The sequence below is a fragment of the Dryobates pubescens genome, chromosome 19 (genome assembly GCF_014839835.1).
Source record: "Dryobates pubescens isolate bDryPub1 chromosome 19, bDryPub1.pri, whole genome shotgun sequence".
Classification (NCBI taxonomy): domain Eukaryota; kingdom Metazoa; phylum Chordata; class Aves; order Piciformes; family Picidae; genus Dryobates; species Dryobates pubescens.
Genome location: NC_071630.1, coordinates 15,309,766 through 15,324,393, shown reverse-complemented (window position 1 = coordinate 15,324,393; position 14,628 = coordinate 15,309,766). Strand labels below are relative to the sequence as shown.

At 38.1% G+C, this 14,628-nt stretch overlaps 1 protein-coding gene across 1 annotated transcript in view; it reads right to left on the bottom strand.

Moving 5' to 3' along the window:
* LOC104307854 (neural-cadherin) overlaps positions 1–14,628 on the bottom strand; it is a 59,365-nt gene that overhangs the window by 16,111 nt on the left and 28,626 nt on the right. The window contains exons 11-21 of the mRNA XM_054169936.1: positions 14,312–14,484; positions 13,082–13,249; positions 12,234–12,483; positions 11,998–12,125; positions 11,072–11,258; positions 10,568–10,711; positions 8,864–9,147; positions 6,930–8,544; positions 4,995–5,088; positions 3,657–3,841; positions 3,216–3,445 (exon numbers count right to left, since the gene is read on the bottom strand). Of these exons, the coding sequence (XP_054025911.1) occupies positions 3,216–3,445; positions 3,657–3,841; positions 4,995–5,088; positions 6,930–8,544; positions 8,864–9,147; positions 10,568–10,711; positions 11,072–11,258; positions 11,998–12,125; positions 12,234–12,483; positions 13,082–13,249; positions 14,312–14,484 (3,458 nt within the window). The remainder of the gene's footprint in view (positions 1–3,215; positions 3,446–3,656; positions 3,842–4,994; positions 5,089–6,929; positions 8,545–8,863; positions 9,148–10,567; positions 10,712–11,071; positions 11,259–11,997; positions 12,126–12,233; positions 12,484–13,081; positions 13,250–14,311; positions 14,485–14,628) is intronic.

The window sequence follows — 14,628 nt, the reverse complement described above, 5'->3', positions numbered from 1 at the left end:
TGAGTATTAAAATAAACTGATTTGACAAATACAGGAAAAAAAATTATAGGAGCAGTATTTTCTAAAAACCAAATCATTGGCATGACTGACTGTGAACATGTTGAATCTGTACTGGCCTACTGCCATTATCTCCAAGGGCCAAAGCCCTGAGAGCAGTGATATTCCACCTTCTGAGATGTGCTACTCCACCTTCTGAGCTGCGCTGTCTGCATCACACTTCTCTGCACCCTGACAGCAACAGGCATGTTTTAGCTGAAGCCAGGAGAAACATTCTTCTGTGTGAGTTACACCCAGATACCATTTCTTATGTCCTCTTGCACATAAGAATACAAACACAGGGATAAGCAAGGCATTGAATATATTCATTATCATTACATGCATTCAATAATAATGTCCACAGACAAAGAGAATTTCATAGCGATTAAGGTTCAGTCTACTGATTTGTGCCCCATACACTTTAATGGCAAGCTGTCTGAAACAAAATGTGGTCAACTCAGCACACTGGATACTGTATTCTGTTCTGCATTAATCTTTCCTAGTTCAGTGGGGGTTTTATCATTAATTGGGGTTGCACCTGTGAGCCCAAATACCCAAATAAAAATAACAGCTTCATTGCATACATAGGTCTTGCAATGTAGTAACTGCAGTTTGCAGCTTCTGATCTGAACAGACTGAAGAACTAGCAGAAAGAACAAAGGGGAAAGTAAGCTCTCCACAATAAGCCTCGGGACAGCAACAGGGCTGCCATTAATTCAGACTTTTTGTGCTTCTGCCAGTGGTCTACACACTGAACTAAGTTATCATGAAGTTTGTTCCCTGGCATGATAGATTTCTCCCTTCCACTTGTTTGGGGATAGTGCACTATAAAGCTCCTGACATTAAAATGGTGTGTATTTAGTGCCCAAACACAAGAGACCTCACTACATTCACAGTAGTATCTATTGAAGTACACAAATGTAAAACTAGCATTAGATCAGGCTGACACTCTCTGAAATTATATATTTAATATGCATCTTTTCAAATTATAAAATGTATGACAAAGACCTTAAAAATAACTCTGAAAGGATCAAAACAGATACCTAAATACTAAAGTGCTTTTTGCACTCGTGCTGTCACCTCAATTCACCACTGTAAGAACTTTGACCTTTGTAATCAGCTGTCAGTATATCCTCAAGTATCACAACATGTATTGAAAAACGTGTCCCCAAAGGCGTAAAATATACTTTACAATGACGTGATGCATCCTGTCAATGCAATTTCATGTGTGCTGCCCACATCTATCACCATTAGTGGAGTGTTCATAATGCACATGTAGACAGATGTGTAATACCACTACAGAAAACCAGTGTATATAACCAACCTTGGCTGCTTTACACTATTAGGATGGATTATTTTTCTGCTAAATAATAACAATAATAAAAACCCCAGCTGTTGTAAAGCCACATCCCAGGGAGGTAATGCAAACATATTATTTGTTTAGCAATTCAATGAATAATTCCAGTGCTAATTATTTATTTTCTGTATTTATAGTTAAACATGTACAAAAACTACTGGAAAAATTCTTCAACTGTGATTGGTTTTCTGTAGACTACTGGTGATTGCTCACTAGAGCTATTAATTAAATATTAAAAGGTGATATATAATTAATACAAACATATTTTTTCATTAAAATATGTGAACCAGTCCCCTTGTTACCATATTGATGAATTCACCTGCCATATATTATGGCACAGAATATTTTAAATCTATGCAATTTGCTGTATTATTGTTGCAGTAATTCAATAAATAAGCAAAAGAAGCATTCTTCATTCATACTGTCTCTGCTATTTCCTACTTGGTCACTTTGACAAGTCTCACAATGCACACAACTATTTAAGAAACAGTAAGATGTAGGCAGGTGGCTTCCAGAATCGGGAAGACTCTTCCATGTTCACATAAATGGAAAGTGCAGCTTTCTCTTCAGAATAAAACCTCCCTAAGATGTACCATATATTTCACCCACATATGCTCCCATAGCCACAAATGACATGTCAGGAAGCACTGCCTTGCTCAGGGCAAGTCACAAGTCAAGCAGCAGCTCCTTGCATTTGTGCGTCTGTTCAGCAGCATCTGCAGGACTTCAGCAGAGACACAAGAAAGAAAAGTGGGCCCCAGACAGACTGTATCTGGGTGACTGAGTTAGAGAGCATGCAGGATCTGGTGAGAGAGCAGAGGAGTTATTGAACACCAGGATCAGGAAGAGAACATCTTACATTAAAGAACTGGTTTTGCCTTGTTACAGTACAAACATTGTGAAAGGACAGGACAGGATAGAACAGAACAGAACAGAATAGAATTAACCAGGTTGGAAAAGACCTTTGAGATCATCAAGTCCAACCTATCATCCAACACTATCTAATCAACTAAACCATGGTACCAAGCGCCCCATCCAGTCTCTTCCTAAACACCTCCAGTGATGGTGACTCCACCACCTCCCTGGGCAGCACATTCCAATGGCCAATCACTCTTTCTGTGAAGAACTCCTTCCTAACATCCAGCCTAAACTTCCCCTGGTGCAGCTTGAGACTGTGTCCTCTTGTTCTGGTGCTGGTTGCCTGGGAGAAGAGACCAACCCCCTCCTGGGTACAACCTCCCTTCAGGTAGTTGTAGACAGCAATAAGGTCTCCTCTGAGCCTTCTCTTCTCCAGGCTAAGCAATCCCAGGATGTCACTTTGCATGTAAAGTTGTCCTTTAGGGATTTGAATACAATCACAGTTATCTGTTGCAACTCTTCTTCTAACCTGCAGATTCCTTCCAGCAGGATTTTTCCTATGGAGTGTCTGATAAGATTACACAATGAAATACAGACAAGAAAACCCAGGTGACTGCACCATGACAGTAATGCAATCCCAGACTGAATGCAATCTGTGACTGAAAAGTGGTTATATTTATTGACTCAGGAGCTAGCAAAACAATATAGTAATAGCCTGTAATATAGTAATAGTATGTAATATAGTCATAGAGTATGGGACCAAGGAGAAGCAAGAAATAATTAATTACTTGCTTGACAAGTGGGTTTTGTCCTGAGTGACGTAAAAAGCCTTACCCGGAGATCTGCATGTACATCTGCAGGCAAGATGCTCTTCCACTGAAGTTTAGGATGTATGCCCTGCAACCTCAGTATCTGATGGAACTGCACAGATGACAGATTACACAGGTAACCCTAGAGAACATACCTCATTTTTAAATGCTGCCATCTCAGCATGCAGTTTCTCAGGTCTGTAATATGCTGAGCCATCATGGACTGCAAATCTTACATCTGTCTGTTTTCCATCAATGTTCATCACACTGAAGACAGTGATATCACTGAGCTTAGCGGGTAATATTTTTGCCAGTAATTCCTTGAACTTGTCATGTCTTGTTTTGCCATGTTCATCTATCCTTATGAACTCCTCTGCTGTGACATCTGAGTTTGGTATGCAAGTAGATAAACATTAAATACTGGTAGAATGCAGGATAATTTCTCAACTTATTTCTTATTTAACAATATGGAAACACACCAGAAAATGCCCTACAGTGCTAAGTAGATCAAATATTGATATAATAACACCTACAGCACATGATCATTCAGCTACAGAAGCAGCTGATCTGAACTCTCACCAGCAAATAAAACCAACCTGATAGACGCACAGAGGCTGAGTTTTGTATGGCTTCATTTTCCAGCTCTTTGACATGGATTTGTACTGTAGATATAACATCAGGACAAACTCCATCAGAAACTCTAACTTCCAAGTTGTATATTCCTTGAGGAGTGTTATCCACCATCATCAGAGAACCAGTCCTCTGATTTAATCTGAAAGACCTAGACATAAACCTTCAATTAGCAAACCTCAGTATCTCAAATCGATCATTTACTTTATCTGTTAACGTAATTCAGAAAGCCTTAAATGTAACTATGAAGGTTATAGGAATTAATAACCTCAAAACAGCACCAGAAACACCTTAATTCAGAAACTGCAATCTGCAGAATTTATAAGAGGTGTCTCTCCCACTGCCTAATCCCTAGACTTTCCCAAACTCAAATAAAAGCAGTGTGTAAGTTGAACCACAGGGTTCAACATAGTCATCATGGTCTGGTCTGTGAGATAAGTAATAGAAAGTGACAAAACCACACAAAGTTGTTCCAGATCTGCATTTATACATCTGGAACAGCGTAAGGTCTGCCTGAAATCTCTGATAAGATCTTCATTTGCCACCTCAAAGGGACCTTAATCAGTCATTACAGAAACATTCCACGACCACTGTTATGGAATAGTAAGTCTCTTAATATGAAAATAGGCCCAGGGGCTGCTGACAGACAGAAAGTCAGTTTTTAATTCTGAGCCACATACAGCTCTTATTCACAGCAGAGACAAAAATTCACATTCCTTTTAACATCCATTTTCTGTATCCATATATACAATCACACTACATGCCATCTCACTTTATGAAAGGAACAAATAACATCTAAGTAGGAATTAAGGATTCAAGGCCACATTTCAATTAACAGAAAAAACTTCACTAATCTGAGCCATGGTTTTCACATGCAATTGTAAATTTAGCCATCAAAGGAGATCAACAAATTCCCTTTCATTTTTGATTAAACTATTTCATTCTGCCCTTTGAAATTCAGGGTTTGTATTTCATCAACTCTAACATTTGAGGGCAAGTATTAAAAATTCTGCCTATTCTTAAATTGGATCGTACAGAATGCACATTTTAAAATAAATTAATGATGACATCTGACTAAAAATCAACATCATGGTGTGATCCTCCATTCTCTTGGAAAAAAAAAATATTTCATGCATTAATTTCTTTATACCTGGTTACCCAAATAAAAAGAGCATTCAGAAGGTATATTCATTAATACACTCAATAGCCCTGGCTTTATGCACATCCTGAACACAGAGAAATACATGACAAAATAATTACAGAAGGATAAATATTACTCATTTTGACACAAATACAATCCTCACTTGAGCAGTTTTCCTTCAGCAAGATATGTTTTATTGTCCCAGTCATCTTGATCTGGTGCAAACACTTCCCCAAGCACTGTTGTTGACCATTTTCCTGTTGAGATCAATTATAATAAATCTGCATTTAATTTTTGCTTTCCAGTGCACTTTATATTCTGCTGCATTCATTAATGGATTTATTATTTTCAGATCCCTGCTTAATTTGGTCATGGTTATGATCCAAGAGTCTTAAAATAATGCAGAGCCTGCCACAGGACTTCCTCCATTTCTGGAAATGCGAGTACACTATGGATGTCACGTGAAAGAAGGAAAGCTGCAAACAACACAAAACAGCCACAGAATGATAAATACGTACAACTCTATATACAATTCTTAGATAAAAACAAAAGTCACCACATCAGGAGCTAATCCCCAAATGTTTCATTGCCACTCTATTGTTTCAAACAGCACATACGTGGAATCCAGCAAAAGAGAGCAACTTGCGGGGTGCAGCTGGGAGAAAAGGACATGACTGAGAAAAGGAAATGGGCAAGAAGCCACCAAGCTGTGACAGTTCTTTGCCCTTTTTTCAGGCCCTTGTGGGCTGTCACAGAAGTGGAACATCTGAGCAACTCTTCTCAAATACTAAGCTCCAGGGAGGGAGACCTTTGAATTTCACAGCCAAGATCCAGTAACACATGAAATTTTGAGCAAAATCTGGAGCAAATCCAGCCTAGAAACTTTGATCTCTCATTTCTGCACTAGGATCAGGTCACATCTTTTTCTAATCTAGGCATACTGATAGTCAGCAAAAATAGCTCAGTAAAGAAACACTCTTTGTAGATTAATCTTCTCTAACAATTATCAGAAATTCTACCAGTGCAGTGATAACAGATATAGTCGTCTATCTGAAATGGAGTATCTGGGCAAAGGCATAATAAAGCATACTTAATAAGGGCCACCAGGACTAGTTTTGCACATAGTTTCAGGATAAAACATAGTAAAACATAGGAATTCAAGAACAAATTTTAGAAAATATTACTAAATTGTTCATCCTCTGCTAAACCACTCATGAGAAAATGTAAAACATTGGCTTAATGGATGCATTTGTTCTTCTCTCTCTCCTATGATAAACCTCACAGCACTGTGGCTGCTGTCACAGAGCAGCTTTCCTGACGATATTTCTTGAACTCGGTACTGAGTACTGCTCACGAACACATCTAGAATCAGTTCAAAGACTACATGTTAGAACACATTTCCTAGAGGAAGCAGTCACTTATTGTACCACAAAGATTATTATTTTCCTTTGGGAGGGGAGGTCCTTTCTCTTGGATCCTTTCTTGACAACAGAAAACTCCACAGATTTCTGTCCTGCTCAGCCACACAGTAGCTGTCACAGTGGAGGTAGGACTGGTCTACAATTTCTCAACTATGAACTTCTGTTTATCTAAGATACTTCAGTTCTCCCTTTCTCATCTCCAGATCTCTTCACGTCAGATCATGTGTGCATACAAAAGATTTTTCCTCTGTAGGTGGAAACTAGTGGATGTAAAACAGATTTTATTGGTTAATTGGTTAGTTTATTGCTTTTTCTGCAAGTGAATAATGTACTTGTTTGCAGGTAACATTTTTTGGTAGATGATCACTTACATGCTAGGCTCTCAGCTTTGCAAATACATTTTACTCATTCCACTTTATTTAGAGATTGGACGTGGCACTTGGTGCCATGGTCTAGTCATGAGGTCTGTGGAGGCAGGTTGGACTCGATGATCCTTGAGGTCTCTTCCAACCTTAGTTATACTGTGATACTGTAGTACTTTACAGAATTGGACTTGAAATTTAAAAATAGGAAAACCATTTTTAAAATAAATTAAGAACTGCAAGAAAAAAAAACAACCCAATGTGTAAAACCACACTATATTCATGAACCTGCTACAATATCCAAATAGCACTTACCTTTGTAACTGTTCACATAGACTTCCTTATGGCCAGATTCATGGCAGTTGTCATTTTCGTCACCAATTGTTATAGTTAGGGTGCTCGTAGAGCTCATAGCTGGAATTCCACTATCTGTTATAACTATTGGCAGATGAAACACTTTCTGCATTTCTCTGTCAAAGGACCTCAAAGCAGTTACAGTTGCTGTGTTATTTCTGTTGTCAGTAAGAGAAAAATCCGAAGAATTCTGATAATCCGGCAGCAATGAAAATGTAAAAGGCGGCCCATTTTCCTCACTGTCTGGATCAAATGCATGAAGCAATTTTGATGTGTGGTTCATATGCACTATTTCAGGCCTCAATATATTTTCCCAAACTACAGGCATGTATGGTGCCTCAAATCTTGGTCCATTGTCATTGACATCAAGCAAATTAATCAAAACTGTAACACTTCCAGTGTGGGCAGGTGTGCCTTGATCGGAAGCTTGCACAATTAAGCTGTATTTTTCAATGACTTCACGGTCTAGTGTATTTGCCACAACCACATGACCATGTTGGTCAACCACAAACTGTCTCATGGGATCCGAATCTGACCTTATAGAATACATAATGTTCCCATTCAAACCAGAATCTTGGTCTGTAGCTCTCACTGTGGTTACTGTAGTACCTACAGGCACGTTTTCAAAGAAAGGGCTTGTCTGAACAACCTGAGAAAGGAATACTGGGCTGTGGTCGTTAGAGTCTTCAACTTGGATCAGGCAGACTGCAATACTAGAAAAATCAAGATCTTCCACTGTAAGAGTAAGATTAAACTGCCTTTCACGGGCATTCTCAAAATCCAATTTTCTTTTGAGTCGAATAGTGGCACATTGCCATTCTTTGTCTCTCTCAATACTAAACTTCTGATCTGGGTCTCCCCCGATGATACTGAACATTAAGTCAGCATTTTCCCCAGTATCTGCGTCTGTAGCACACACTTGCAGAACTTCTGAGTCGATGGCACTGTTCTCAGGAATTGTTGCCTGCCACATCTTTTTTGTGAATTTAGGTACATGATCATTGATGTCTGCAATCCAGATAGTGGCAGTGCCAGTTCCTGTTAGCCCTCCCCCATCTCTTGCCTCAACAGTAAGAAAGTAATTGTCAGTCCTTTCTCTGTCGAGCGTTCCCCCTGCTACATGAATTGTACCAGTATGGGGATTGATATTAAACATGTCAGTACCAAACTCATTTTTTACATTCTCTGTTATCCTGTAAGTCAGGACAGCATTAAGACCTACATTTGGATCATCACGATCAACTGCGCCCATTTCCATGACTAACGTTTCTGCAGGAGAATTTTCGAAGACACTCCCGTTGCAATCATCAGGCATGCACATAAACGTGGGTGCATTGTCATTTATATCCCACACATTAATAATTACATCAGCAAATCCTGTAAGTCCTTCTCCTCCTTCATCAGTAGCCAATACAACAAATCTCCACAATGCTCTCTCTTCCCGATCCAGCATCTTGTGCGAGTAAATGCTGCCTGTTTCCTCATGTATTGTGAAAATATCACCTGCACCATGCCCATGCAGGGAGTATCTCAAATCTCCTTCATTCACATTACTATCAGGATCGTTTGCCATAACCTACAAAAAACAAAGACATATAAATTATTAAATAAGCAATTATTGCATTATATCCTTCCTATATGCTGCTACTTTAACTGTGCTATTCTGATAGCTACTTTAAAATGTTAATGATTTGCTTTTTAGGATCACAAATTATCCATCCTGCTTACCCTGCGTGCTATCCTTGTAGTTATTTTTCCATTTCTCTTCACCCACTAACCAAAAATAAAAATCAATAGAATATATATCTGTGCTAGATTTTCACTAACATAATTGTACCAGAGTAATCTGTGCTTTTTCACTGAAATATTATAATCTCTGAAACTACATACACTACCTGAAGTACAAAGACTGGTAATCCATCCAGCTCTTCAATTATACTTCCATAGTATTCATTGATAGAGAAAACTGGAGTCTCGTCATTTTTGTTCACAACATTGATGATGGCAACTGCATAATCTTCCCATTTCCCATCAGAGGCCAGCAAGTGAATCTCATACATTTTTGTTTCTTCATAATCCAGTGGCTGGGCAATAAAAATGGCTCCTGTTTCTGGTTCAACATCAAGCACTCCTCCTGTGTTTCCCGCTGTGATCTGATACCGTAATTTAGCATTTGCTCCTGTCAATTACCATCAGTATCAGAAAGCACACAGTTCTTGAAGCAGATCAAAACATGGGGGGTTAAGATGCAGCACAAATTATATGATAACTACTTTTGGTACTACAGTTTTGTGGTCTTTTAAAACATGCAGCTGTATCAGTTTATGTATCAGAATGTCCAATTTTAATTATAAAATGTGCCTTTCCTATGAATTATTAATTACTTATGATCCCTCCAATTGGTGGAAGGATCAATATGAGTGGCCAAAGCTACAGGAAAAATTCTTATTTGCTAACACCCAGAATGTAAGAATGAGTTATAAATACTTCATACCATAGAACCAACCTGCACTCACTTATGCACAGACTTTTCCAACAAACAAAATTATCTACCAAACCAGAGACAGCCCCAAAGGAACTTCTCAGATGCAATACTGATTAGTCAATAGTTTTACATCAAATAAAGACTTTCTAATCTTTCTGCAAGCTCTACCTTCGCATTACTATTCTTCTTTTCTTCCCTTCTCTTATAGCTACATCTTAAATCTTTATTAAAAGGACAGAAATGGAGTGCCATATATCCATCACATTAAGTTCCCTGATCCAACACTATAGATTTACAGGCAGCCCACATAATAAACTAGAAGTTCCTTGAGTAGCTAAATCTGTCTTCAGTATAACTTAATTATAACTTCATTACATTTGTCTCAACCTTAGGTGGGTGAGGAATCAAATGCAACCAGGATGCACTTGCACTTTGCAGACATGTTGACAGAACAATGCTCTGGGACTTGTGCAACAACAATAAAAAGGATGTTTAACCATACAGCAAAGTCAAATTAGTAGTGCACCACAGCCAAAAGGTGGAAATCTGTAGTGTTCCTTTTCTGCTTTATGACCACTGGTTAGGTACTTATTTTTACATGACTTACAGCTGTATTCCTGAATGATTGGCAGATAAAGCAATATAGCTAAGACTCATCACATGCCATTTAAGGAAGGCCAGTCTCAAATATGAGAATGTGTACCAATAAATTTTTGTTTAAAATACAACCATACTGTCCATAAAGAAAACAAATTAATCTCACTGAAACCAAGTTTGATTCATTCTAGTTAAGCAGGACGTTTTTATAGGTGCCCATTTGTAAGAAAATTACCTAATCTATAATACATTTTTATTTGCTGGCAAAGAAATTATTCCCCATCATTCCACATTAATGCATTGCCTCCAAAATAGGAGTTATTTGACTTATGCCTCCCAGCTCCATTATGAACTAATGTTCATGCCCAATCAGTTCACACTTAAAGAAGTTTTAAAATCTAGAGAGAAAAAAAAAAAAAAGACATTTTCATTTCTAACACTACTAAATATGTCTTGGTGCACTGAAATTAACTCATTAATATTTTAGACGCAGCTATGGGGAATTCCAATAATTTACCTTCATCGTCGTCATTAGCGCTGACCGTAATGACAGTCGAGCCCACCTCCTGATCTTCATCCACATTTGCTTCATAGACACTCTGAGTGAAGACAGGCTTGTTATCATTCACATCACTGATAAAAATGCGCACGTAGGCCGTGTCTAGAGAAACAAGAAACTAAAATACTCAGCTGTGCCACTTCTGTCAGCTACAATTCTTTAAACTGTCTAGCTGCACATTAAATGAAGACGAATATGCAGACAATACAGAAACAAACCCTTAGGGTTGTGGACAATATATATACCAACATTATTCCAAAGCACTTGGATATCAAATGCATGTCACATTCAATTTGTCTGAACAGATAATATGTGAATAACTGATGCTTAATATGGCAATTGTACAGTTTTCGGTCGTAACTTGAAAAAGGGAGATTAACATTTAATCTTGCATCTCCAAGCTTCCATTTGCAAAGACAAATCCAGGTAAAATTATGCTTGCAACAGATATTTGTCTCTTACCAGAGTTTGGCTTCCCATGTTTTCCAGGTCGAGCTGATTCAGAGCCATCTACTGACTTGACTTCTAGAAGATAGGACCCCTTCTTCTCTCTGTCAAACACTGAGGCAGTGTATATTGAGCCTGTCTCTGAGTCCAAGCTAAAAGATGTGTAGTCTCTGCCACTATCATGTAACAGGGAGTAAGCTATCTAAAGGATTAAAAAGAAGTTGTTATTCTTATACCTTCCTTTTGTTGGACAGTTCACAAATTAAAGAGAGGAAGAACAGCCTTGTGTTTGAGATAGCTGAGTAAAACTACCATCTTGAGCAACCTAGTTTAAAGTCAACTGTGTGAAGACTGCCCATCTGTAAAGCAAATAAATTTGTCTTGGTTCCCAAGACACTAGTTCCTGTAAGCACAGTGCTTGTGTGACTGCACTCAAACTCAGCTAAATATCACAGGTACCAATATAAGAGCCACAGGGGAGCTGATTTGAACTTGCTTAGTATCACGGATCATATTTTAGCCTCTACTATACACATACATTTTTGTGCACTTGACTTCAGCTTGCACTCTTGTTCTTAGAATATAACTACCTCCAGTTTTTAAAATCACTACCAAATGCATCCACTTCTGCCATTTACCTGACATATTTTGTAAGAGGTCAGTTCTCAGTATCCTCCACAATTTACAACTCACAGAAGCTTTTAATTTCCAATCACACTTTAGGTCTATGTAAACCTTTCCAAACCAGGGCAAGTTTTTCACCTGAACTACAGGTTGTATTTCTTCACTCTCTAGTTTCAGTTGCATTTTTTCACACAGCAAGAGATAACTATTTCACCTCGCACTTCCCTATTAGTCATCCCTTTTCTAGTTTGAAGACTTATAGTCTGGTTTACCTTTGGAAGCTTTCATCACAGAAGATGTAGGAACCCACTTCTTACCTCACCATTCTGACCAAGGTCAAGGTCAGTGGCAGACACTTGAACAACAAATGTCCCAACAGCAGCTCCCTCTGCTACCGAGGCTTCATAAATAGATGAAGTGAAGAATGGAACATTGTCATTGACATCTGAAGCATAAAAAAGAGCACATAAAAAACTATTACATTTTAAAGGGGAAAAAAAAGAAACCACAACTACTATTAATATACTGTAACATCACCACACAGCTTACACACCTGTTACATTAATATAGACTGTAGTGAATGCTGCCAGAGGAACTGCAGCAACATTCTGTGCTCGAACCCTCAGCAGAAATCTCTTTGTTGTTTCATAATCCAGTGGCTCAGCTACTAGGATTGAAGCAGAACCATCATGTCTGTTTGGAGTCAGGTAGAAACGAACTGGCATGTTGGTCTCTGGTACAAGGCCCTCTTCTAGGTTGTAAGTCACACGGGGATCACCAAGGGGAGAACTTGCTTTGATTGTCTGCACGGTTCAAAAATTTTGCATAATCAACAGTTTTTTAAGTACCACAATATTTCTAAAGCCTTTTGTGTATTGATTCACCTAGACCTGCATCTCTCAAAGGAAAACATTAGGACATGTATTTCCTGAGCCCAAATCTTAACCCTACTCAATGCATCTTCAGGCTGCACATAGCTGCAGCCAAAGGTCAACATTCATTACACATTTGGTTACTCATTAATTTATCCTGAAAGTATAAATTTTGAAGTTACTTCATAAAACTGTTCCAATTACTCACTCTGAGCAAGCAAATCAAACAACTCTAAGTACTTTAAGTCCAGTACTCACCTCATGTAACACAACAGCATTAAAAAATTTGGAACATCTATTGTGCTATTCAAGTGGAAGAAAATTAAATAAAGGTTGCAACCCATACAAACTAAATAAAAAATCCTGGTTACCCCTTAGCACTTCTAAAAGAAAACTGATAGTAGATCATTGGTCCCTACAATACCCAAAACTGTTATAAAAGATCACTACATCTAAGCAAATAAGCAACATTCAGTTATTCCATGGCCTTTGAGCTATAGATAGATAGCCAAGCCTGTTCCAACCTTACCAGAATTGATGCATCTCGTGTAGTGTTCTCTGGAATAACAACTTCGTAGCTTTCTCTTTCCCACTGTGGAGGCTGGTTTTTTGCACTGGTAATAGTTACTGCAAGTTCAACTCTACTGCTTCTGTTACCTCCATCTGTAGCAATAATCTCTCGAATTATAGATGACCTCTGAGCAGCAAAGAAAGTTCTTCTTACAGAAGGTTTTGAATCAGGCACCTTCTTTAATTTTTTTTTCCCCAATAAATTAATAAAACTGATTTTTGTTTCCAAACAAATTAGTAAATGTAAAGGCACACTTAAAAAAAACAAAACAAAAAACACAACTGTACAGAAGAAACACTTCCACAAGTGCAGAATACTGAGCTCAGACTATGAAGCAGATGCAAGGTTCATCAAAATCCTGCTATATCCTTTAATCCATATTGTTGGAAACTGTTGCTATTGGCCTCAATAAACCTTAGCAGATTTCACACAAAGTTTAAAACAAAACGAGATGTACCCACTTTGTGGAGCCTTTGAGCTTACCTACCAACAGTTTTTGTTATTAGGTCTGTAAGGCTCTCACATTCAACAAGGAAAATATATTTGATAATATACATTTTCACCGCAGTTCTGTGTGTCAGTTACTTAGAAGTTAAATCTCTATTAGATATTTAAAGATTGATATCTACAACAATATGTTTCAGTACAAATTACAACTCTGAAAATATCAAACTGCTTATGCAGGTATTTAGAAAAAGCTGACACTGATAGCTTTTGGATAACTTCCTGAAACTATCTTGTTCACTACACCTTCACCATACTGAGGGATAGCCATGCTTATGCCACCATGACTGATGTGTATCAAGTTGGTAATCTGTACCAGAAGTAAAATCTCACATTCTTTCACATTCAGACTTGTGTCTTAATTCATTGCCTGTTAACACAGCAAAGTCCTACACCTGGGTTCTTGCTCCCCTGCTTACAGACTCAGCCCTCAAGTCCTTACTGTTAGTATGTCAAAGCTAATGAAATGGGAAATTCTCAGAGGCAATGCTGTGAGTGGCTACCTTCCAGCTGAAAGCAAGGCTTGCTTATATGCAAGTCACAATCAATGAACTCATCAGCTAAAAGCCTTAGACTCAAGTTTAATTTAAACATGACATATTGATCCTTTAATATGAAGTGTAACACAAACTCAAGACCTCAGTCCCTCCTGAGCCAGCTTAAAGAGGAAAGCAAGTGCCATACCTGAGATATGGGTTGGTTCACATACACCCAGCCTGTAGTAGGATTAATCTGCAAATAATTGGGTTCTTCATTTGCTATTGAGTATGTAATGGCAGCATTTGAGCTGTAGTCATCATCATGAGCTGCAACACGAAGAAAACTGGTCCCAACTCTTGTGTCCTCTTTTAGGAAATCTAATGTAAGGAATGGACATTTCAAACTGATCATTAATTCACTAAAAGATAGCTTTCAAAGTGCATGAAAGAAAGAACAAAAAATACTAAATTAGCAATGTATAGGAGCTATAACTTTATCTCCTTTGGAACAATGGCCATCAC